General features: G+C 39.4%; 1 protein-coding gene across 1 annotated transcript; it reads left to right on the forward strand.

Moving 5' to 3' along the window:
• Window positions 1-8,888: 8,888 nt before the first annotated feature.
• Window positions 8,889-9,233, forward strand: LOC142167077 (uncharacterized). Its single transcript, XM_075227236.1, has one exon. The coding sequence runs from the start codon at window positions 8,889-8,891 to the stop codon at window positions 9,231-9,233; it is 345 nt and encodes a 114-aa protein (XP_075083337.1).
• Window positions 9,234-24,066: the final 14,833 nt, after the last annotated feature.

Consider the following 24,066-nt stretch of genomic DNA (forward strand, 5'->3'; position numbering starts at 1 on the left):
ATTATCCGAAATTATTTCCAAAGAATTTTAATGAAGTTATACAATTAATTTGGATAGATTTGAGCGGTCCGGAGGTCAATTAAAGTAAGATGGCGATTTTGGAATATCGGCATAACTTCAAAAAGATAAGTATCTTGCCTAACCTTGAGCGAGGGAATTACCTCTTAGGCATCGAGTCTTATGTGCTATTTGTGAAATGTAAAAAGTCGTGTACGCGAGGTGACGAGTACGTACTCGGGCTTATATGTGCAAAATATATTGGGTTAAAGTCTTAAGCATTATTGTGTAGTAAATTGGATAATTGTTGACATTTATTAAATCATCTATTTGCCATGCCTCAAGTTTCGTCTGTTGAATTTGTTTTTATATGACAATTTGATGTGATTGTTACTTGAATATTTATGTGAATTCCGTGAGTTTGTTGATTGATATTTCCTAGAAATAATTATATTATGGATTTTTTATCTGCAAATAATTAATGAAATAAGTTTAGACTGAGGCTTTAATATAATTATCAAGAATTTGGATTAATGAAGGTGTTGCCCTATACTGAGTATTTTCTATCTCTGTTGATTGTTTTGAGGTTTTATATACGTTGTGTGGAGCCTTGGGCTATTTTTGAGAAATTTATTGATTTTACTATATCATTGGAATTGTTTATTGTCGTTGGGAAAATTGTGATAGGAATTGATTGTGTTGTGTTTTCGTGTTAATATTATGTATACATTGTTGTGTGATTTGAGTTATTATTATGAGAATACAAGGGTGGTATTTCACTGATGATATTATGTGAGTATAAGGGTGGCATTTCACTGTGGCTATGTGTGTAGGGATATTGTCTGAGCGGAGTGATAAGGGTGGCTATTATACGGAGCGATATGAGCGGCTATAGGAGCGGCTATTGATATTGTCAGGGCAGAATGATAAAAGAGGCTATTATAGGAGCGATAAGGGTGGCTATAGGAGAGATAAGGCTGGGTATTGTCAGGGATAATACGTGATGATGTGGAGTTATTGTGTTGGTAATTTTCATGTGATGTTGTGATTTTCCTTGTGTTTTTTTATATCTTGTGCAATTTGTCTTGTTATTTTGGTAAAATAAATAATAGACTGATCTATGTTGAAATTGGGAGTCTGTGGCTATTGCCAGGCAGATTATGAAATGAAATGTTGGCACGAGGTGCCGTGAGTAAATAATGATGACATTGGCACATGAAGTGTCCGTGAAGATGTGATATGAAATGTGGGCGCGAGGTGTCGTGAGTAAAATGATGATGATATTGACACGTGAGTTGTCCGTGCGGTTGTGATAGAAAAATAAGCCCGAGGTGCCGTGAAAATATAAAAGTGGGTTGAGACCCGTATTTTATGATTATGAAATGAGGTGTCACATGGTGACTTTTATTCGAAAGATAATTATTTGAAAGAATTATAATTGAAAGATATTTATTTGAAAGAATTATATTTTAAAGATATATATTTGAAAGAATTATGTTCGAAAGATGTTTATTCCAAAGAATTATATTTGATAGATATTTATTTGAAGGGAGTATATTCGAAATATATTTATTGGAAAGTATTATATCCTGAAGATTATTATTTGAAAAAAACATATAGGCGAAAGATTTATATTTGAAGGACTTGATTAATTGGTTGTACTTGTATTCATTATTTGTTGAGCAATATTTATGGTGTTCTTGTTGCCCTGCTGTGTATATCACTGGTTGATTATTGTTATCATCATTGTTATTTATTTTCTATTATTTTTGTATACTATATTGCAGGGTTATTAGACTAGTGAGTGTCTTGACTGTACCCCGTCACTACTACACTGAAGTTAGTCTTGATACTTACTGGGTACCGACTGTGATGTACTCATACTACACTTCTGCATATTTTTGTGCAGAGCCAGGTATTGGAGATATCGAGCTCGGACAAAGTTAGAGTGTGAACGCAAGGATTCAAGGTAGAACTGCTTGGTCATCGCAGTCCCTTGGAGTCTTTCTATTTTTATTGTACTGTTAATTATTAATCAAATAGTATTGAGTATTCGATCCTTGAGATCATTTCATGTATTCAGTTAGAGTTCGTGACCCAATATTATCAGTTTTGGGAGGCTGTTTGTAATTATTTTCGTTGTTGGTTTTGATACTTATATTATAATTATATGTTTAAAAAGAAAAACAAATTGGCTTGAATTGTAATTATAATCGGCTTACTTAGTCTTAGAGACTAAGTGCCATCACGACGCCTGTGGTGGGATTTGGGTCGTGACATGTTGGTATCAGAGTTCTAGGTTCATAGGTTCTACGAGTCACGAACGAGTCTAGTAGAGTCTTGCGGATCGGTACGGAGACGTCTGTACTTATCTTCAAGAGGTTACATAACTGTTAGAAAATTTCCACTTCTTTCATTCCTATCATGCGGATTTGTTTATTGTGGGATTTGAGCCTTTGTCTATCTATTCTCTCACAGATGGTGAAGACACGTGCTACCGGGGCAGCTGAGCAGGCACATGTGCATACTGCTAGGGCCGCAAGAGGTCAGGGTCGAGGTAGAGGCCGAGGAAGGGCACGTGTCGCTGCTAAGGCACCTATTAGGGCAGCAGTTGAGGAGCCGCCAATAGCTCCACTTGGGGACAGATACCAAAAGCACCTGTTGTTACCCCCAGATTTCAGGAGAGTTTAGCACAGTTCTTGAATATGTTTGGTACATTAACTCAGGCGGGATTGATCTCTGTTGCACCAAATATTTCACAGATTGGGGGAGTAACTCAGACTCCTACCGCCCGTACTCCAGAGCAGCAGGTTCACATTGGTCAGGTTTCGAGTGTAGTACTGGTACAACCTGTTATTCCAGTTCAGCCTAAGGTCAGGCCAGAGGCATCAGAAGAAGAACAAAAGAGACTTGAGAGGTTTAAGAGGTATAGTCCGCCTACTTTCAGTGGAACAACTTCAGAGGATGCCCAAGGATTTATAGAAAAGTGTCACCGTATTCTCCACACCATGGCTATTGTGAAAGTGAGCGGAGTTGCCTTGACTACATTTCAGTTGTCAGGCGCAGCGTATCAGTGGTGGCAAGTTTATGAAGAAGGTAGACCAGCCGATGCAATGCCACTAACTTGGGCTCAATATTCAGAGATATTTTTGAAAGAGTTTGTTTCCCAGACTCTCCGGGATGCATGGCACACAGAGTTTGAACGATCGCGTCAGGGCACCATGAAAGTGTCAGAATATGCTATCAGGTTCAAAGAGTTAGCCCGCCATGCACCTATTTTGGTTCTTACAGTTAGAGAGCGAGTCTGCGGATTCATTGAGGGGCTCGATTATGATCTTACAATATGCATGGCTCGAGAGTTGCAAACTGATACTCCATTTCAGCAAGTAGTGGAGATTGCGAGGAGGATTGAGGGTGTTCTAGGTGATGAAAGGGAGTATAAGGAGGCCAAAAGGTCTCGAAGCTCTAGAGGGTTCAATGGATTTTACTCTTCAACTATGACCTATTATGGCGGAGGCTCGAGTAGTCGGCCAGCTCAGTCCGCACATCAGATTACTCGGGATGCTTCAGTAAGTTCTTATATTACACCACCGACACAAGATTCTTACAGTTGTTATTCCAGTTATCCGGCCCAGACTCAGTACGAGCAGCCGCGACCTCAGAGGGGTTGTTATGAGTGTGGTGATACTAGGCACATCAAGAGAGATTGTCCCAGATTTGGGAGGTGTGGATTTTATCAGAACACTCTAGTTATGGGCCCCAATGCAGTTACTACCCCACATGCACAGCCAGTTAGGGGTGGAGGACAGGCGGGTAGAGGGCGCCCTAGAGGGAGAGGCCCAGCCCGTTAATATATTTTCTATGGTGTGGCTGAGGCCACTACACCAGATGGTGTCGTTACAGGTATGATCCTGATTTGTTATAAAAGGATATTTTTCCTTAAATTGATTCGGTTCTGAATATTAAGGTGATTCCTCCTATTATGCTCCGCTTATGGGTGAGCTTCGTAATTTTATGACCCACTTATTTGTTTATCCCTGTTGGGAGGTTTGATGATGTTAGCCCGTGTCTATCATTGTTACTTTGTACACCATTGAGGGCTATAAGTCCAAAAGTGACTTTTTATTTCTCACTACAGTGGGTTTTGATGTGATTTTGGAATAATTGATTTCAATTTTATGAATTATATGCCCTATTGGAATGGGGGTTCATTATGTGTTGTGAAAATTATTTAGGAAATTTATTGAAAAGAAGAAAGAAAGGAAATTGAAAATTTCAGTTGGCACAATGTGTAAAATACTTGTGATTTGGAGTTGAGGACGAGATCCTCGTATTTTTTATATGATGTGAAATATTTAAACTGGGCTACAAGCCGCGGTGGAAGTTATATAAGGACGAGGTCCTTGTGGTGAAAACTTTATGAGTTTAAACTCTCCCTTTGTGAAATTTAATTTGTACTATAGTACTAATAGGGAGTCATGCCTGATAGGCTTATGTGATAATTCTTTTATGTGTTTCTGTGCCATAATTGTGCTGTAATTATTTAGTTTTAGCCTATGAGGTGAGTGCCCAGGTGGCTTTAAATGTGACTCGTTAATCTGAGTAAATAATTATGAGGTCTTCATGCCTTGGGTGTTTCCATCAGTATTGTGAAAATTTGAAACGAGATTTTGGTTAATATGAGATTAATTGAGGATGCGGGAATTAATTATAAACGGCTATTATGACAAGAGATGTGGTTATGGACATACGTATGATGCGTGCGTTGGCACGAATTGCTACAGCCGTTTGAGACTAATACCTTGTGTTGATGTAAAAATCCAGCATTTGAAATTGATTGGAGTGTAAGGAATTGTCTTTAAAGCTTATAAGTGTGGATAAAAGAAATAATCACCACTAAGATGATGTTGTCGGACCCTTATTAAATTTACGGTGATGTATAATCACCCGTGAGCATGTGTGAAATAATGCACTCAGTAATTTAATATCATCAGGATAATTCTTGGCACGTTCGAGGACGAACGTATGTTTAAGAGGGGGAGAATGTAATGACCCGACTTGTTGTTTTAAAAATTTATGCCCCGATCAACGACTAAATGTATCGAGCAGCTTCGTAATATGTATTATGACCCGCGGGTGTGGTCGATTTTAGTTTTCAGAAGATTCAGAATTAAATTAAAAAATAATTTTCATTTTTGAAACTTAAATTAAAAGAGTTGATCGGAGTTGACTTTTGAGCAAATGGGTCTGAAATGAAATTTTGATAATGTCAATAGATTAATATGGTAATTTTGGACTTAGGCGTACATCCGGATTTGAATTTGGAAGCCCGTAAGACAATTCGACGCATTTTGGCGAAAGTTGGAAACCGGATTTGGATTTGGAAGTCCGTAGGACAATTCGATGCATTTTGGCGAAAGTTGGAAAATAGAAGATTTTTGAAAAGTTTGACTGAAGGTTTAATTTTTTGATAACGAGGTCGGATTTCGATTCCGGAAATTTGAACAGCTCCATGACGTCACTTATCACTTGTGTGCAAATTCTGAAGTCATTCCAGATTGATTTGATACGTTTTGGCAAAAAAATATAGAAGTTGAAAGATTTGAAAATTCATAATTTGATTCGATGCACGATTCGTAATTTCGGCATTGTTTGACGTGGTTTGAAGGCTCGACTAAATCCGTATTGTGTTTTGGGACATGTTTGTATAACTGGTTAAAGTCCCGAGGACCTCGGGTGGACTCCAGATGGTTAAAAGATCAATTTGGACTCGAAGAAAACTACTGCAATTTTAGACTTGCTAGTGTAATTGCTTCTGCGGAAGCTTGATCACAGAAGCGACCTCACAGAAGCGATTGAAGGGGAGCTGGGCAAAGGCTGATGGAGAAGGCCGCAGAAGCGGCAAATTGTGCGCAGAAGCGCAAGCACAAAAGCGAGAGGTGAACCGCAGAAGCTGCTCTTTGCGCAGAAGCGAACACTGCCTCCCACCTGCGATTCTCACAGAAACAAAAACGCTTCCGCAGATGCGAGGGTCGACAAGGCAATGGACTTCCGCAGAAGCGAGTTTTGGCTCACAAAAGCGGCTCCGCAGATACGGCTACTCGTCCGCAGGTGCGAAACTGGGCAGAATGTTAAGGACCAAAAATGGTCATTTCGTCATTTTCACTTTTGGATTTTTGGAGCTCGGATTTAAGCGATTCTGGAGGAAATTTTCACAAGCTTGGTTGGGGTAAGTGTTCTATATATGAAAGTGATTGTACTTCATGAATCTATGGTTATATTCTTAGTGTAATTTGAGTTTAATGGATGAAATTGCGATTTTTGTAAAAACTTTTCAAAAAAGAAAATTCAAGATCTGGAGAACGATTTATTATTGGAATTCGATAAAATTGGTATGATTTAACTCGTATCAGAATGTGTGTTCGGATTGCATGAAAATTACGTCGGGTTCTGAGAGGCGGGCCTCGCATTGACTTTTGGTTGACTTTTTAGAATAAAATTTTAAGTCGAGATTTTATTATCCAAAATTCTTTCTAATGAATTTTAATGAAGTTATACAATTAATTTGGATAGATTTGAGCGGTACGGAGGTCAATTCAAGCAAGAAGACGATTTTGGAATATCAACATAACTTCAAAAAGGTAAGTATCTTGCCTAACCTTGAGTGGGAGAATTACCCCTTAGATATCGAGTCTTATATGCCATTTGTGAAATGTGAAAAGCCGTGTACGCAAGGTGACGAGTACGTACTCGGGCTTATATGTGCAAAATGTATTGGGTTAAAGTCTTAAGCATTATTGTGTAATAAATTGGATAATTATTGGCATTTATTAAATCATCTATTTGCCATGCCTCAAGTCACGTTTGTTGAATTTGTTTTTATATGACATTTGATGTGATTGTTACTTGAATATTTATGTGAATTACATGAGTTTGTTGATTGATATTTCCTGGAGATAATTATATTATGGATTTTTTATCTGCAAATAATTAATGAAATAAGTTTAGACTGAGGCGTTAATATAATTATCAATAATTTGCATTAATGAAAGTGTTACCATATACTGAGTATTTTCTATCTCTGTTGATTGTTTTGAGGTTTTATATACGTTGTGTGGAGTCTTGGGCTATTTTTGAAAAATTTATTGATTTTACTATATCATTGGAATTGGTTGTGGTCGTTGGGCAAATGGTGATAGGAATTGATTGTGTTGTGTTGTGTTAATATTTCGTGTAAATTGTTGTGTGATTTGATTTATTATTATGAGGATATTAGGGTGGCATTTCACTGATGATATTATGTGGGTATATGGGTGGCATTTCACTATGGTTATGTGTGTTGGGATATTATTTGGGCGGAGTGATAAGGGTGGGTATTATACAGAGTGATAATTGTGGCTATTGATATTGTCAGGGCGGAGTGATAAGGGAGGCTATTATAGGAGCGATAAGGGTGGTTATAAGAGAGATAAGGGTGACTATTGTCAGGGATGATACGTGATGATGTGGAGTTATTGTGTTGGTAATTTTCATGTGATGTTGTGATTTTTCTTGTGTTTATTCTTTTATCTTGTGCAATTTGTCTTGTTGTTTTGGTAAAATAAATAATAGACTGATCTATGTTGAAATTGGGAGCATGTGGCTATTGCCAGGCGGATTATGAAATAAAATATTGGCACGAGGTGCCGTGAGTAAATAATAATGACATTGGCATGAATTGTTTGTGCAGTTATGATATGAAATGTGTGCACGAGGTGCCGTGAGTAAATAATGATGATATTGACACGTTAGTTGTCCGTGCGATTGTGATAGAGAAATTGGCATGAGGTGCCGTGGAAATATGAAAGTGGACGGAGACCCGTATTTTATGATTATGAAATGAAGTGTCACAAGGTGACTTTTATTCGAAACATAATAATTTGAAAGTGATAAGTTATAAGTACCTTTGTTTTATGTTTTTATGATCGAACAAACTTAATGTCAAGAACCAGATAAGGAACCCGATCCACATTGGTTCACATTCCCAAGCGCATGAAAACAACCAGACTTAAGCTGGAGATGTTCGTCAGTACCTCAAAAGTTAAAGAATCAACAAGGGGAACAAATGGTCTTCAGTTCCCCTGGTGATTGTACCAAGTCAACTCTCTACAGCTGGAAAATGACTAACTGCACACGCAACAGTACAACAGTCACCTCCATTGGGAAGGACCTTGTACCAATGTTGCTTACATCATTCAAGTGATGTCATCAATATTATATCAACATTAAACCAAAGATAAAACATCACTTGAACACTTAGAGAATTCACTCAAGCACTTCAACAGCGATCAAGTCTCCAGTCAACAATTCTCAAGTGCATCAAGAACAAAGAATAATACGGCTACGGACCAGTTCCCATATCAAGTGATTGTATGTCCTTAGTTGAGTTGTAACTTTGTTAAAGTTCTCAATTGTAATCCCTACGTAGCTTGTTTAGAAGCATTGTGTTAGAAACCCTTTGTAAATCATAAACCCTTGTGTTTATGTCTTGGCTAGAGCTAGTCGAGTTGTAAAGTCTTTATAATAGAGTTATTACAAAGTGGCTTGTAATAGAGTGTTACAAGTTAGTGAGGGATTAAGAGGTTAATTCCTGGGTTACTTAGATTGTAATCTGAAAGTTGCTCAGTAGTGAAGTTGAAATTCTACAAGGGTAGGTCGTGGTTTTTAATCCCGTTGAGCTGGGAATTTTCCACATAAAATTCCTTCTGTCATTTACTTACTGTAGTGTGAGTGGTTTCTGTGAGAACTTATAGAGAACCTGGTTCTCTATATAGTTTGGTGGACCCTTAAATTATATCAATTGGTATCAGAGCGGGTTCTTTCTATCAGGCTAACACCTAGAAAGAATCCTCATGGTTGCTCCACCAAACTTTGAAGAAGGTCAGTCTACCTACAGGCCACCAAGGTTCAATGGCCAGTACTATGGATGGTGGAAGACTAGGATGCATGACTTCATCATGGCTGAAAATTCAGAGCTTTGGGATGTTATCTGTGATGGACCCTTTCTTCCTACCAAGAATCTTGGCGACCCAGCTGTAGCCATTCCCAAGACGAGGAAGGAATTCAATGACGCTGATCGAAAGGCCGTAGAAAAGAATTTTTGTTCGAAGAAAATTCTTGTTTGTGGCATTGGTGCTGATGAATACAACAGGATATTGGCATGTCAGTCAGCCAAGGAAATCTGGGAAGCTCTTTAGATAGCTCATGAAGGAACAACACAGGTTAAGCAATCTAAGATCGACATGCTCACAACTGAATACGAGCTCTTCAGGATGAAAGATGATGAATCCATCCAAGATATGCATACTCGGTTCACCTCCTTCATTAATGAGCTTTACTCTATTGGTGAAACTATTCCAAGAAACAAGCTTGTCAAGAAAATCCTTAGTGTACTGCCCAGTTCTTGGGAAAGCAAAGTGAACGACATTACAGAGGTGAAGGACTTGCAGACACTGACCATAGATGAACTTGTTGGTAATATGAAAATATATGAAATGAAGAAGAAGAAGGAAAATGAAAGAAGAGAACCCAAAAGGGAGAAGAACCTGGTTCTCAAGACAGACAATAATGATTCAAGTGGTGAGGATGGTGATATGGCTTACTTGACAAAAAGATTCCAAAAGATGGTACGTAGGAATGGAGGCATTCCAAAAAGGGGAAGTTCTAGCAAGCCAAAAAATTATGACCTCTGTCATAAATGTGGCAAGCCAGGACACTTCATCAAGGAGTGCCCTCTCCTAAAGCAAGATCAGCATAAAAACAACTTTGACAAAGCAACCAAGAGGAACCCGGTTCCTGATAAATGCTTCAAGAGAAAGAATGTCGCTGACAATGTTGTAAAGCAAGCTCTGGCTGTATGGGGAGACTCCTCCAGCGAATCTGAAGAAGAAAATGATCATGGTGATAGTTCAATTATGGCAGTGGAAAGTGAAGAAACTAAGTATGACTCAATCTTTGCCTTGATGGCTCAGTCTGATGATGATGAAAATGACGACGATGATGAGGCAAATTTTCTGGATGTTCAGAGAAATCTAAAATCTTATTCTCCTAAAAAACTCATGTCTTTGGAAAATGTGTTGATTGATGCTTATCACAGTCTTATAAATGATAAAGATGTTTTAACTGTGGAGTTTGGAGAAGCAGAACAAACTAGAGATGACTTAGTAATCGTTGTTGTTGATTTAAAGGAAACAATTGAGAACCTGAAGAAAGAGAAGGATGTCTTAGATGAAAACATTGCACATATAGAACATGATAGAGATGATCTAATGGTCGCTGTGGTAGAACTAAAAGAGACCTTTGAGTGTGTAAGAAAGGAAAAAGAAGTCTTACCTTAGAGAGTTGCTAACATTGAGCATGAGAGAGATGATCTATTAGTGGTGGTAGTGGACTTGAAGAAAATAATTGGGGAACCTAAATAGAGAGTAGGCCTGAAAATTCTCAAAAGGGAAAGGAAGTTACAAGTGAGGCGCACATTAAGCTTGAAAGTGATTTAAATTCAGTGAAGTCTAGTCTGTGTGCTGAGCTTGAGAAAAACAAACAATTTCATGAAGAACTAGGAAGAGTGAAGAGTGACCTTGACAAATCACTCAAGTGGACCTGGTCCTCTGATACTATCACTACCATGTACACCAATAATGGGGAAACAGGCAGGGGATTGGATTCCAAAGGGAAAAGATTCCCTACAACCCTCATAGAAAGTACGTTACTGTACCTGATAATTGGCTTTGCACTCACTGTGGCAATACTGGGCACTTTAAAGAAAACTGTAAGGCCAGATTTCAGTCATAGCAGAAAAATAAAGTTTTCGCTGAAAAAGTAACTACTGGTAGAGAACCTAGTCCCTCATATAAAAAAGGCATGATGCATGCTTGGACCAGAAGATCCCTCAGTCACCCCTTTCCTCATTACAAAGGACCCAAACTCGTTTGGGTTCCTAAGTCTAACTCCCGATTTTCTTATGTAGGGAACAGTGAAAGGAAGAAGCCTACAATGGTACATGGATAGTGGCTGCTCAAAGCATATGACTGGAAGTACAAATAATTTTCTTTCACTTAAAGCCCTGCAATGAGGGAGTGTATCCTTTGAAAATGGCAAGAAAAGATACATTCTGGGAGTTGGAAGGATTGAAAAATCTCTCTCACACTCAATCGAAAGTGTGTACTACGTGAACGGGTTGAAGTACAACTTGCTAAGTGTTTTCCAGATCTGTGACAAGGAAAACAAGGTGGAATTTGTGTCAAAAATATGTACAGTCACAATAGTTGAAACGTTGTAATTTTGCAAAAAGTTAAAACCTGCACCCGCACCGTACCCACAAATGATTTAAAAAAATTATTTTTACCCACCCCGCACCGCACCCGTATATGTCTAAACTCGCACCACCCGCATATGCTAAAACCCGCACCGCCCTGCACCCGCACCGCCCCATTGCCATCCCTACCCAAATCTTCTTCGAGTTCTCACAATTTCATGGCTAAATTTGTATTTTTCTATTTAAACGAAAGGTTGGAACTTTGAGTCGAAGAAACAAAAGAAGAAGAATCCTAATGCTCCACTAATTCTTCGATCTGCTATTTATTGCTTTACATCTTTAGTTGGCCTTTTCGCTCAATATATATTGTTTCAGACGAAAACTGTAATTTAGGGGGAATATAAAAGAGTGCTTTTGAAATTTATTGGCAGTCCTACTTTATTTATCTAGATGGAGTTTGACACTGATTCTATGATTAAATACCTGTAGGATTTGCAGGCTTCCATTTTTCATGGAGCATTTAATCTCAATTGCCATGAACTTAAAGATGATAACGAGCAGATTTTTACCAGTTGAGTTTTTCTTTGCTTATCCTACTTTGGCTTCAATTTTTTGATATTGATATTTGTTTAGAATTTTCGTTACTCTTTTACATGTGCAACATATAATTTAATAGGATATATATAAGCAAGTAATTTGACACTATCTTCTAAGACAAAGCTGTCCTCTTAATTAGTTGTTTGATAATGCTTCCTTCATTGAAACTTGATAGAAATTTTCTTGCTACAAGTTGATGTGTCATGTTATTGTCATAAATGAGCATGTTTTTAAAGCACTTAATCGCGTTTTGATACCTCTGTTTAGTGTTCGTGGGGACATAGATGTCTGTTGTTCGCAAAAAACCAAAACTCACACATTCTCTTTTGGGTTATTATGAGTTGTCCTTATGTTAGTTTTTTCAGTCGGCAGGAGGGAAGTCTCAGGACTTGAATCTTGGTCAATGCATCGTCGCTTTACGGTTGATGTGTGAAAATTTCTTGATTGCATTTTTTTTCTTTCCCAAATATGAATTTTTTAGGTGTAGTAGTGGGAGACGAATTCTCTATACATGTGATGGTTCTTTAAAAAATTGCATCTCATGTTAGCACTCTTGATCAAATTCTAGCTTAACCTAGATTTATTAGGATATCCTCCAATTTCTGTTTGACTTCACGATGCGAACCTGAAGTGTTGTTATATATTATTCTTGGGTATCGATTTTCTTTGTGTGAATCATACTTTGAGGAATACCTGTATATACTATATAGTATTGAAATATAAGGGAGCTTTGCATTATTTGAAACTCATTCTCTGTTTGCTCAAGTGACTGCCTTGGGCTTCCAGAGCTATTTCTGGAGATGTGATGACTGAAAATAAGAGTGGATGAGATAAGACAATGTGATACCCATAATGATCTACCAGTTAAGGCTCTGCTAATGAAACAATTGCAAGTACGAGCAAAAAAGGTACGACTTTTTATTCATTCTCTTCTTTATATTTGATAATAGGAAAAGGATATACACAAACGATATAATTGTCACGATCCAAAATTCTCACCTTCGGGACCGTGATAGCGCCTAACATTTCACTTGCTAGGCAAGCCAACGTTAGAATAATATTAGCCATTTTAAAAAAAATTAAATTAATTAATAACAAAGAAATAAATGCGGAAGTAAGGTCTGAAATATAGTGAATAATCCATAATAATAGCGTTATCTAAATATCATCCCAGAATTTGTGTCACAAGTGCACGAGCTATTAGAATAATACAAATAAAGGTCTGAATGAAAATAAAGCTGTCTGAAAGAAATATACAGCTATGATAAAGTGGAAGGGGACTTCAGAACTGCGAACGCCATGCAGCTATACCTCAAGTCTCCTGCGAATAGCTGAATCCGAGCAAATCTACTATACGCCGCTGGGACCAACTCCAGTATATGCAGAAGAAGTGCAGAGTATAGTATGAGTACAACCGACCCCATGTACCCAGTAAGTGTCGAGCCTAACCTCGACGAAGTAGTGACGAGGCTAAGGCAGGTCACATACATTAACATGTACGCAATAACAATAATAATATAAATAAAACAGGTGTCTCTTTTCAACAGTTAAAGCCGACTCGGCAGTCATAATCAATTATTATTTGAATCAGTTTTCGTTACGGCGTACAACCCGATCCCACAATATATTCATATTCAATTATGTTGTGGCGTGCAACCCGCTCCTCCAATATATTCATTTCAATCAATTCCGTTGCGGCGTGCAACCCGCTCCTCCAATATATTCATTTCAATCAATTCCGTTGCGGCGTGCAACCCGCTCCTCCAATATATTCACTTTTATTTCCGTTGCGGCGTGCAACCCGCTCCTCCAATATATTCATTTACCAATTCTTATAAAGAAATTACTCCAATAAATGCAACAATTAATATAAAATTATAAGACAACAAGCATACAATAATTATAATTTATTTGAAATAAGTGATGACAAGTAGCAGTTAATTGCGAAAATTAAAGATGTAATAAGTATTTTAATAATTAGTATGTTAAACGTCAAGTGAAAATTAAGTCACATAAATCAAATAAGTATGTAACAATTATAGCATGGATTCAATGCATGATATTGAGCAAAGAATACGAGAGAAATAATTAATATAATAATTAGTTCATGATTTAAAATAATTTATGATTTTTCAAGTAATTATGCAAATAATTAATTTGACGACGTATAGACACTCGTCGCCTCACCTATACGTCGTTCACGTGCATTTCACATAACAAATAATTTAAGGGTTTTATTCCCTCAAGTCAAGGTTAACCACGACGCTTACCTCGCTTTGCAACCAAATTCAAGATTCCAATAAACCTTTGCCTCGCGAATTCGTGTCCGAAATCCTCAAATCTAGTCATAAATAATTCAATATACTCAATACAAATCGTAGAAATTAATTCTATATGAATTTACTCATTTTCCGGATTAAAATCTGAAATTTATTTTAAAAATCGACAGTGGGACCCATGTCTCGAAATCCAAAAAAACTCACGAAATCTGAACACCCGTTCCGATACGAGTTCAACCATACAAAAATTATCGAATTCTGATATCGGATTGCCTTTCAAATCCTCAATTAAAGTTTTTGAATATTTATACCATTTTCAACCCAATTTTTACTCAATTGAACTCAACAACTTTCCCACAAACCTTATTGGTACAAACATGTATAACTAATACTCTCACATCCAAATCATCTTACTAATTTCCAATTTCTAGTTGGATTTCGAAATTGAAAAACTGGGAAAAGAAATTCTTACCTCTTTGAAGCCATATCGACCATTTGATACGATTTCAAGGTTTGATTCAAGGAAGAGTAGTGAAATCTTCAGTTCTCCCTTTTTCTCTCTCTAGAATCGCTCTCCCTTCTCTCTAAAACACCAGAAATTGCCACAAAAATGAACCCCAATCGAGTTAAAGGAAATGGGGTTAACTCGATTGGGGTTCGGGTCATAAAAACCCATTTTTGTACAGCCGTGGCGTGTGGGGTGCCGCGGGGCACGGGGCGGCTGTGCAAAAAGTGTCTGGCAATGAAATTTCGGAGCGTTCTGGAATTTTCCATAGGCGCGGTAGTACAAATTCTGCCAGCGTTTGGTAATTGGTCATAACCTCTTGTAGGAGTGTCCAAATGATGAACGGTTTGAAGCGTTAGAAACTAGACTCGAAGATATTTCATTTGATAGGTTGTCCATCACATAACTCTTTACATATATGTAGATATGTGCCTCCAAAGTTTGATCTTACGCGTACTCATTTGGAACTTTAGTCTATTATGAAATTTTCCAACTTGGCTTAGACTTTGGACTTTCCTTAGACCTCATATCACTTATAATATTCCTCGTACACTTATTATCATATCCAATAGGTGTCCATCATGTTAATAGTCCTCGAATGAGAAGTAGAGTCTGCCCCAAACACATAACTTATCTCTTCTTTCGCACATTTTAATTTCCCGAATTTTACTAACTCCCAAAATTTCTAAAAGTTTTGCCAGAGTTTCCTTTATAACTAGGCCTATCCACCTGCAAGAGAATCCCAGAAGCCAATCCTAACAACACATACATAATCCAATCAACGTAACATAACATGAAAACAATACTAATAGTGGCCTCATAAGCAATATATTTCTAGAAAATGAACGACATTAACATCAACTATTCAGGTGATACGTAACTCATAGCAGGTAAGCTCACAACTTTTTCATAAAACATAGAAATGAAAGTTTAAATTAAATATGACATTTTTGGGTTATCATATTCTCCACCTCTAAAACAAATATTCATTCTCGAACGAAATTAGAAAAGTACTTGAGCTGGTGAAAAGATGTGGATATTTTCTCCGTATGTACGACTCGGACTCCCATGTAACTGCCTCAATCGGCTGACCTCTCCATTATACCTGAACTGAAGGATAACTCTTAGACCTCAACTGACGGACCTGTCGAGCTAGAATAGCTACCGGCTCCTCCTCAAAAGTCAAATATTTGTCCAATTGAACTGAGCTGAAATCTAACACTTGGGACGGATCACCATGATATTTTGGAGCATGAATACATGGAATACTGGATGAACTACTGATAAAATAGGTGGTAGTCAAGCATGTAGGCTACTTCACCCACCCTTTCAAGAATTTCAAAAGGTCAAATATACCTAGGGCTCAACTTACCCTTCTTTCCGAATCTCATTACACTTTTCGTATGTGAAACTTGGAGCAATACTCTTTCTTCTGCCATGAATGCAACGTCTCAAACCTTACGGTCGGCATAAATCTTTTGCCTAGACTGATCTGTGCGAATTCGATCCTGAATAATCTTGACCTTATCCAAGGCATCCTGTACCAAATCGGTACCCAACAACCGAGCCTCTGCCAGTTTAAACCAGCCAACTAGTGAACAACATCGCCTCCCGTATAATGCTTCATATGGAGCCATCCGACTGCTCCACTGGTAGTTGTTATTATAGGCAAACTCCGCAAGTTGCAAGAACTGATCCCAAGAACCTCTAAAGTCTATAACACAAGCGCGAAACATATCTTCCAATGTCTGAATAGTGTATCTGACTGTCCGTCTGTCTGTGGATGAAATATTGTACTCAACTCAACCCGCGTGCCTAACTAACACTGTACAACCCTCCAGAAGTGCAAGGTGAACTATGTACCTCGATCAGAAATGATAGGCAGGGGCACACCGTGAAGGCGAACAATCTTGCGGATGTAAATCTTCGCTAACCGCTCTAAAGAATAGGTAACTACTGCTGGAATGAAATGCACCGACTTGGTCAACCTATCCACAATGACCCATACTGCGTCAAACTTTCTCTGAGTTCGTGGGAATCCAACAACAAAATTCATAGTGATACTATAACGACCCGGCCGGTTATTTTGAGAGTAATAGCCCTGATCCCCTATTTTATTATTTCCCTTGTACCTTTTTCTCCTTAGGTGACTTGCCGGGAGGTTTTGTTTTTGGTTTCGGAGTGTTTTGGGATACTTAGTCCCTAAATGAATGTTTAAGCCTTAGGAATTGGATCGTAGTCGGAACTGTATGAAGACGACTCCGGAATGGAATTTTGTCGATTCTGTTAGCTCCGTTAGGTAATTTTGGGTTTAGGGGCGTGTCCGGATTGTGTTTTGGAGGTCCGTAGCTTATTTAGGCTTGAAATTTATTTTTTTGGAGATTTTGACCGGTAGTGGACTTTCTTATATCAGGGTCGGATTTCGATTCCATAAGTTGGAGTAGGTCCGTAATGTTGAATATGAGTTGTGTGAAAAATTTGGGGTAAATCGGACGTGGTTCTATTAGTTTCGACATCGGTTGTCGAATTTGGAAGTTTCGTGTTCTTTAAGCTTGAATCGGAGGATGATTTGTGATTTTAGCGTTGTTTGATGTGGTTTGAGAATTCGATTAAGTTCGTATGGTGTTTTAGGAGTTGTTCGTATGTTTGATTGAGGTCCCGGGGTCCTCGGATGAGTTTTGGATGGTTATCAGATCATTTTTGGACTTGGAAGATTTTTCTGGTGCTGGTTTTGCTGTAATCTCACGTGCGCAAGGCTGCCCGCAAGTGCGAGCAAATTGGCGCAGAAGCGGATTTTGGGCAGCCTAAACTGGGACCGCAGGTGCGCAAAGAATTTCCGCAGGCGCGCATGCGCAGGTGCGGCCTTTTATCACAGGTGTGGAGGCAGAAGGAGGTAAGTGATTTGCGCAGATGCGCACATTTTACGCAGAAGCGCACCCGCAGGTGCGAGCCCAGGCTTCGCAGGTACGGAAATACCTAGGCAGTGGTTAAAACCGAAGGGCTTCGCGATTTTTATCATTTTGTACTTTGCAAACTCGGTTTAGGGCGATCTTTGAGAGCATTTTTGAGAGATTTCTTGAGGTAAGTTCCTTTTTCTTATTTTGATCAATAATCTTGCTTCCCCATTTATTTTTCCACCTAGTTAGTGTGTTTTTAAAGTGGAATTTGGGAGATGAGACTAGGGATTTGGAAAGTTTGAATTGTGGATTTGAAAGACCATTTGGTGTTGGATTTTAGTAAATTTGATATGGTTAGACTCGTGAGTGAATGATCTTTCAGATTTTGTGACTTTTACCCGATTCCGAGACGTGGGTCTGGGTCGATTTTTTAGGGCGAATTTCGGAATTTTTGTTAAAGTATTGATTTAATTAATTATATGAGTCTATTATTGTTGTATTTATGATATGTAAGTGCTTTTGGCTAGATTTGGGCCATTCGGAGCCGAATATTCTGTGGGAAAGGCATTCTTACCGATTGATTGAGCTTGGTTCGAGGTAAGTGGCTTGCATAACCTTGTGTGGGGGAACTCCTCGTAAGATTTGTATTGTTTTTGATATATGAGTGCCGCATACGTGAGGTGACGAGTACGTACACGGGATAATTGTGTAAAAAACCCGATTTTCTACTAAGTAATAACCAGATTTTTTTCTTATTTGAGTTTCATCAGCATGTGTAGTATCCTACTAGATTAGAATAGCATGCCTACTTGCCTTAACCGTTTACTTGAATTATGTGTAGCATGTTTAGTGAATTTACCTGTCTTTCCTTAACTGGTTCTTGGGCTAAACTGTAGAATTACGTGTCGTAACTATTGAATTCTATTATTTTTGCTGCATATTTACTTTGGGACCACAGAACAGTATTCTGGGAGATCCTCTTGTACTGCATATTTACTTTGCTACAGAACGGTATTCTGGGAGATCCTCCTGTACTGTATATTTACTTTGGGACTACGAAACGGTATTCTAGAAGATCCCCATGTACTGTATATTTACTTTGGGACTACGGAACGGTATTCCGGGGGATCCCCCTGTACTACATATTTACTTTGGGACTACGGAGCGTTATTCAAGGAGATTTTCATGTACTGCACATTTACGTTTGGGACTACAAGATGGTATCTCGGGATATCCCCTGTTGTGTTTCTGTGTACTGAGCTGTTACCTTCTATGATTTCATTGCTGCTAAATTTCAGCCTTTATTTTATTGCGGTATTACACTCTATCTTGTTTTATTATATATTTACCAGAAGGGCCCTGACATGACCTCGTCACTACTCGACCGAGGTTAGGCTTGGCATTTACTGGGTACCGATTATGGTGTACTCATGCTACTCTCTACACATGTTTTTCGTGTGTAGATCCAGGTACTCCTTATCAGCCGCACTATCAGTGAGCCGGGATAACTTTGGAGACTTCAAGGTATATCTTCCGTGTCCGCAGACCTCGGAGTCTCCTTCTACTCTTTCTCATGTCCATTATCTTCTGTATTTTTCCTTTGTTAGACTCTGATGTATAGAGACACTAGATTTTCCTTCTGTAGTTTGTGATTCACAATATTCTGGGTTTTGGGATTGCTGTGTATTTTTAAACAGTTAGTTGTTAAATTTATGTTTTCATTTCATTATTCCGCAAATGCTAGGCTTACCTAGTCGTAGAGACTAGGTGCCGTCAAGACGTCATACGCAGGAGAAATTGGGTCGTGACAGATATGCTCCCACTTCCACTCAGGAATTTCTAACTTCTGAAGTAAACCACCAGGTCTCTGATGCTCGTACTAAACTTGTTGACAATTCAGACACCGAGCTACATATGCAAGTATATCCTTTTTCATTCTCCTCCACCAATAATGTTACCGCAAATCTTGATACATTTTGGCGGCATCCCGATGAATAGAATACCGGGAACTGTGGGCTTCTTCAAGAATTAATTCACAAAACTCATCCACATTAGGAACACAAATACGACCCTGCATCCGTAGAACTCTATCATCTCCCACACCAACCTGCTTAGCACCTCTGTGCCGCACCGTGTCCTTAAGGACAAACATATGAGGATCATCATACTGTCGTTCTCTGATGCGCTCATATGAAAAAGACTGAGCGACTGGACAGGCTAGAACCCGACTGGACAGGCTAGAACCCGACTGGGTTCTGAAATATCTAACCTCACAAATTGATTGGCCAAAGTCTGAACATCTGCAACTAATGGCCTCTCACTAATCGAAATATATACTAGGCTACCCATACTCACAACCTTTCTACTCAAAGTATCGGCCACCACATTGGCCTTTTCGGGGTGATACAAAATGGTGATATCAGTCTTTCAATAGCTCCAACCATCTTCTCTGCCTCAAATTGAGATCTTTTTGTTTGACCAAATACTGTAGGCTACGATGATCAGTAAATACCTCACACGAGACACTGTAAAGGTAATGCCTCCAAATTTTCAGCGCATGAACAATGGCTGCAAATTCTAAGTCATGAACAGAATAATTCTTCTCGTGAACTTTCAATTGTCGCGACGCTTATGCAATCACTCTACCATTTTGCATTAATACTGCACCAAGCTCAACATGAGATGCATCACAATATACCGTATAAGATCCTGAACCTATGGGCAGTACCAACACTAGCGTCGTAGTCAAAGTAGTCTTGAGCTTCTAAAAGCTCAACTCACACTCGTCTGACCATATGAATGGGACACACTTCTGGGTCAATTTGGTCAATGGAGATGTTATAGACAAAATTCCCTCCACAAACCGGCGATAATATCCTGCCAAACCCAGGAAACTCCAGATCTCTGTAGCTGAAGTAGGTCTAGGCCAATTCTGAACTGCCTCAATTTTCTTAGGATCCACTTTTATGCCTTCAACAGATACAACATGCCCAAAAAGGCAACTGAGCCTAACCAAAATTCACATTTTGAAAATTTAGCATATAACTGATTATTCTTCAAAGTCTGAAGCACAATCCAAAGATGCCGCTCATGCTCCTCTCCACTGCTGGAGTAAATCAAGATATCATCAATGAACACAACCACAAAGGAATAAAAATAAGTCTTGAACACCTGATTCATCAAATCCATAAATGTTGTTTGGGCATTTATCAGCCCAAATGACATCACTAGGAATTCGTAATGCCCATACCGAGTCCGAAAAGTTGTCTTCGGGACATCGGATGCCCTAATCTTCAACTGATGGTAACCAGACCTTAAATCGATCTTCGAAAATACCTTGGCACCCTGAAGCTGATTGAATAAGTCATCAATTCTTGGCAACATATATTTGTTTTTGATAGTGGCCTTATTCAACTGCCGATAATCTATACACATCCGCATAGAGCCATCTTTCTTCTTTACAAATAGTACTGGTACACCCCAGGACAAGACACTAGGTCAAATGAATCCTTGATCAAGAAAATCTTGTAACTGTTCGTTCAATTATTTCAATTCCGGCAGGGTCACACGGTATGGTGGAATAGAAATAGGCTGAGTGCCCAGAGCCAAATCAATACAGAAGTCTATATCTCTGTCGGGTGGCATTCCTGGTAAATCTACAGGAAATACTTCTGGAAATTCACGGACAACTGGTATTGAGTCCATAGAAAGAACATCCGCACTAGGATCGTGAATATAAGCCAAATAGGCTAGACACCCCTTCTCGACCATACGCCGAGTCTTCATATAAAAAATAACCCTATTGGTAGAATGACCAGGAGTTCCTTTCCACTCTAATCAAGGTAAACCCGGCATGACTAATGTCACTGTTTTGGCGTGACAATCCAATATAGCATGATAGGGTGACAGCCAATCCATACACAAGATGACATCAAAATATACCATATCAAGAAGTAGAAGATCCACGTTAGTTTCAAGACTTCCAATAGTAACCACACATGAATGATAGACATGATCTACAACGATAGAATCTCCTACCGACGTGGACACGTGCATAGAAGCACTCAAAGAATCAAGAGGCACAGCCATATATGAAGCCAAGTAGGAGAACACATAGGAATAAGTAGATCCTGGATCAAATAAAACTGAAGCATCTCTATGGCAAACTGGAACAATACCTCTGATCACGGTGTTAGATGACTCGGCTTCAGGCCTAGCAGGGAAAGCATAGAATCGGGGTTGGGCCCCACCACTCTGAACCGCGTCTCTAGGACAGCCTCTAACTAGCTGGCCTCCACCTCTAACGGCCTGACCTCCACCTCTAATGGCCTGACATCCACCTCTAGCTGCTGACCCCTACCTCTAGCTGGTTGAGCAGGCGGTGAAGCAACCGGTGCCGGTATGATGGCACGAGAATCCTGCCGAGATCTGTTACTCGAAAACCTAGGGCAATACCTCCTAATGTGACCAATGTTCCCACACTCATAACACTCATCCTGTTGTTGTAGTTATTGAAGTTGAAGATGACCCGGACGGGTCGGATAACAACCGTAGTGACTTTGAAGTGGATGTGCACTAATAAGAGCTAAATGTGCACTAAATGCTGGCTGCCCAGGGTAAGGAACATAAGGGCCATGACTCCCTAAAGCACCATGAGAAGTCTGAAGTGCTGAATAAAACGGCCAGAGAGGATGTCCCCTGTCGAAAGTAGTCCTGCCACCAGATGAAGAGTCTCTGAAATTACCCGAATGGAAGGGCCTTTTATCTGAATATGGCCCTCTATCCTGTGAAAGAACCATCTCGATCCATCTGGCGATATTAGCAGCCATCTAAAAAGAAATCTCACTCCCGGTCTCCTTGGCCATCTGTAGCTTGATAGGTTGAATGAGTCCATCAATGAACCTCCTCACTCTCTCTATCTCTCTCTCTCTCGGTAGGAAGCAGAAGAAGAGCTTGACGGGCTAGATCCACAAAACGAGTCTCATACTGAGTGACGGACATGCTGCCCTGCTGGAGACGCTCAAACTGTTTGCGGTAATCCTCTCTCAGTGTGATAGGAAGGAACTTCTCGAGAAATAGCTACGAGAACGGTTCCCAGGTAAGTGCAGGCGAACCAAATGGTCTAGTAAATACATAATCTCTCCACCACCTCTTGGCGGAATCCGTCATCTGAAATACAACAAAATCGACCCCATTGGTCTCAACTATACCCATGTTCCGCAATACTTCATAGCAACGATCAAGAAAATCCTATGGGTCCTCAGAAGGTGTACCACTGAAATGGATTGGAAATAGCTTGGTAAACTTGTCCAATCTCAACAATGCCCTAGAAGACAAAGCAGGCTTATCACCGGCGTGTGCTACAATAATTGGTTGAACTACCCTAGCTGGATGGGCTACTGGAGCCTGATACTGGGGAGTTGTCTGCCCCGGAGCGGGAGTAGTGGGAGTTTGTGATCCTCCCCCAGCCTGTGAGACGGCTGGTGCCACTGGAAATATACCATTCTGGGCCACACCCTCCATTAGGCTCACCAAACGGACTAGAGCGTCCTGAAGCACTGGAGTAGCTATGAATCCTTCCGGAACTTGAACTGGTCCAACCGGTATAATTTGAACTGGAACCTCCTCCTGAAGATCCACCTGAGGTTCTACAACAGGTGATGCTGCTCAACTCTAGACTGAGCTCTACCTCTGCCTATGCCTCGGCCTCGACCTCTACCCCTGGTCATAATTGCCACCGGGGCCTCTGGCCCTTGTCCGTCGGTAGATGTATTACGCATTCCCGCCATCTGCGAGAGAATAAAAAATTGCTCGACAGAATAAGAAAGAAGTGATATTGTTCCTAAACTTCACAACCTCTGAGAAATAAGTACAAACGTCTTTGTACCGATCCTTCAGACTCTACTAAGCTTATTCGTGACTCATGAGACCTATGTAACCTAATGCTCTGATATCAACTGTCACAACCCAAAATTTCCACCTTCGGGACCGTGATGGCGCCTAACATTTTACTTGTTAGGCAAGCCAACGTTAGAATAATATTAGTCATTTTTAAATAATTTTAAATTAATTAATAACAAATAAACAAATACGGAAGTAAGGTCTGAAATGTAGTGAATAATCCATAATAATAGTGATGTCTAAATACCATCCCAGAATTGGTGTCACAAGTGCACGAGCTACTAAAATAATACAAATAAAGGTCTGAATGAAAATAAAGCTGTATGAAAGAAATACACAGTTATGATAAAGTGGAAGGGGACTTCAAAACTGCGAACGCCATGCAACTATACCTCAAGTCTCCTATGAATAGCGGAATCTGAGCAAATCTACTATAGACTAACTCCAGTATCTGCACAAGAAGTGCAAAGTGTAGTATGAGTACAACCAACCCCATGTACCCAGTAAGTGTCGAGCCTAACCTCGACGAAGTAGTGACGAGGCTAAGGCAGGTCACATACATTAACATGTACGCAATAACAATAATAATATAAATAA

This window comes from Nicotiana tabacum, chromosome 2, assembly GCF_000715075.1.
Source record: "Nicotiana tabacum cultivar K326 chromosome 2, ASM71507v2, whole genome shotgun sequence".
In the NCBI taxonomy this organism is placed as follows: domain Eukaryota; kingdom Viridiplantae; phylum Streptophyta; class Magnoliopsida; order Solanales; family Solanaceae; genus Nicotiana; species Nicotiana tabacum.

What these genes read in the sequence shown, in the direction of transcription:
- LOC142167077 (XM_075227236.1), top strand. Translation starts at nt 8,889, where the DNA reads ATGGTTGCTCCACCAAACTTTGAAGAAGGTCAGTCTACCTACAGGCCA.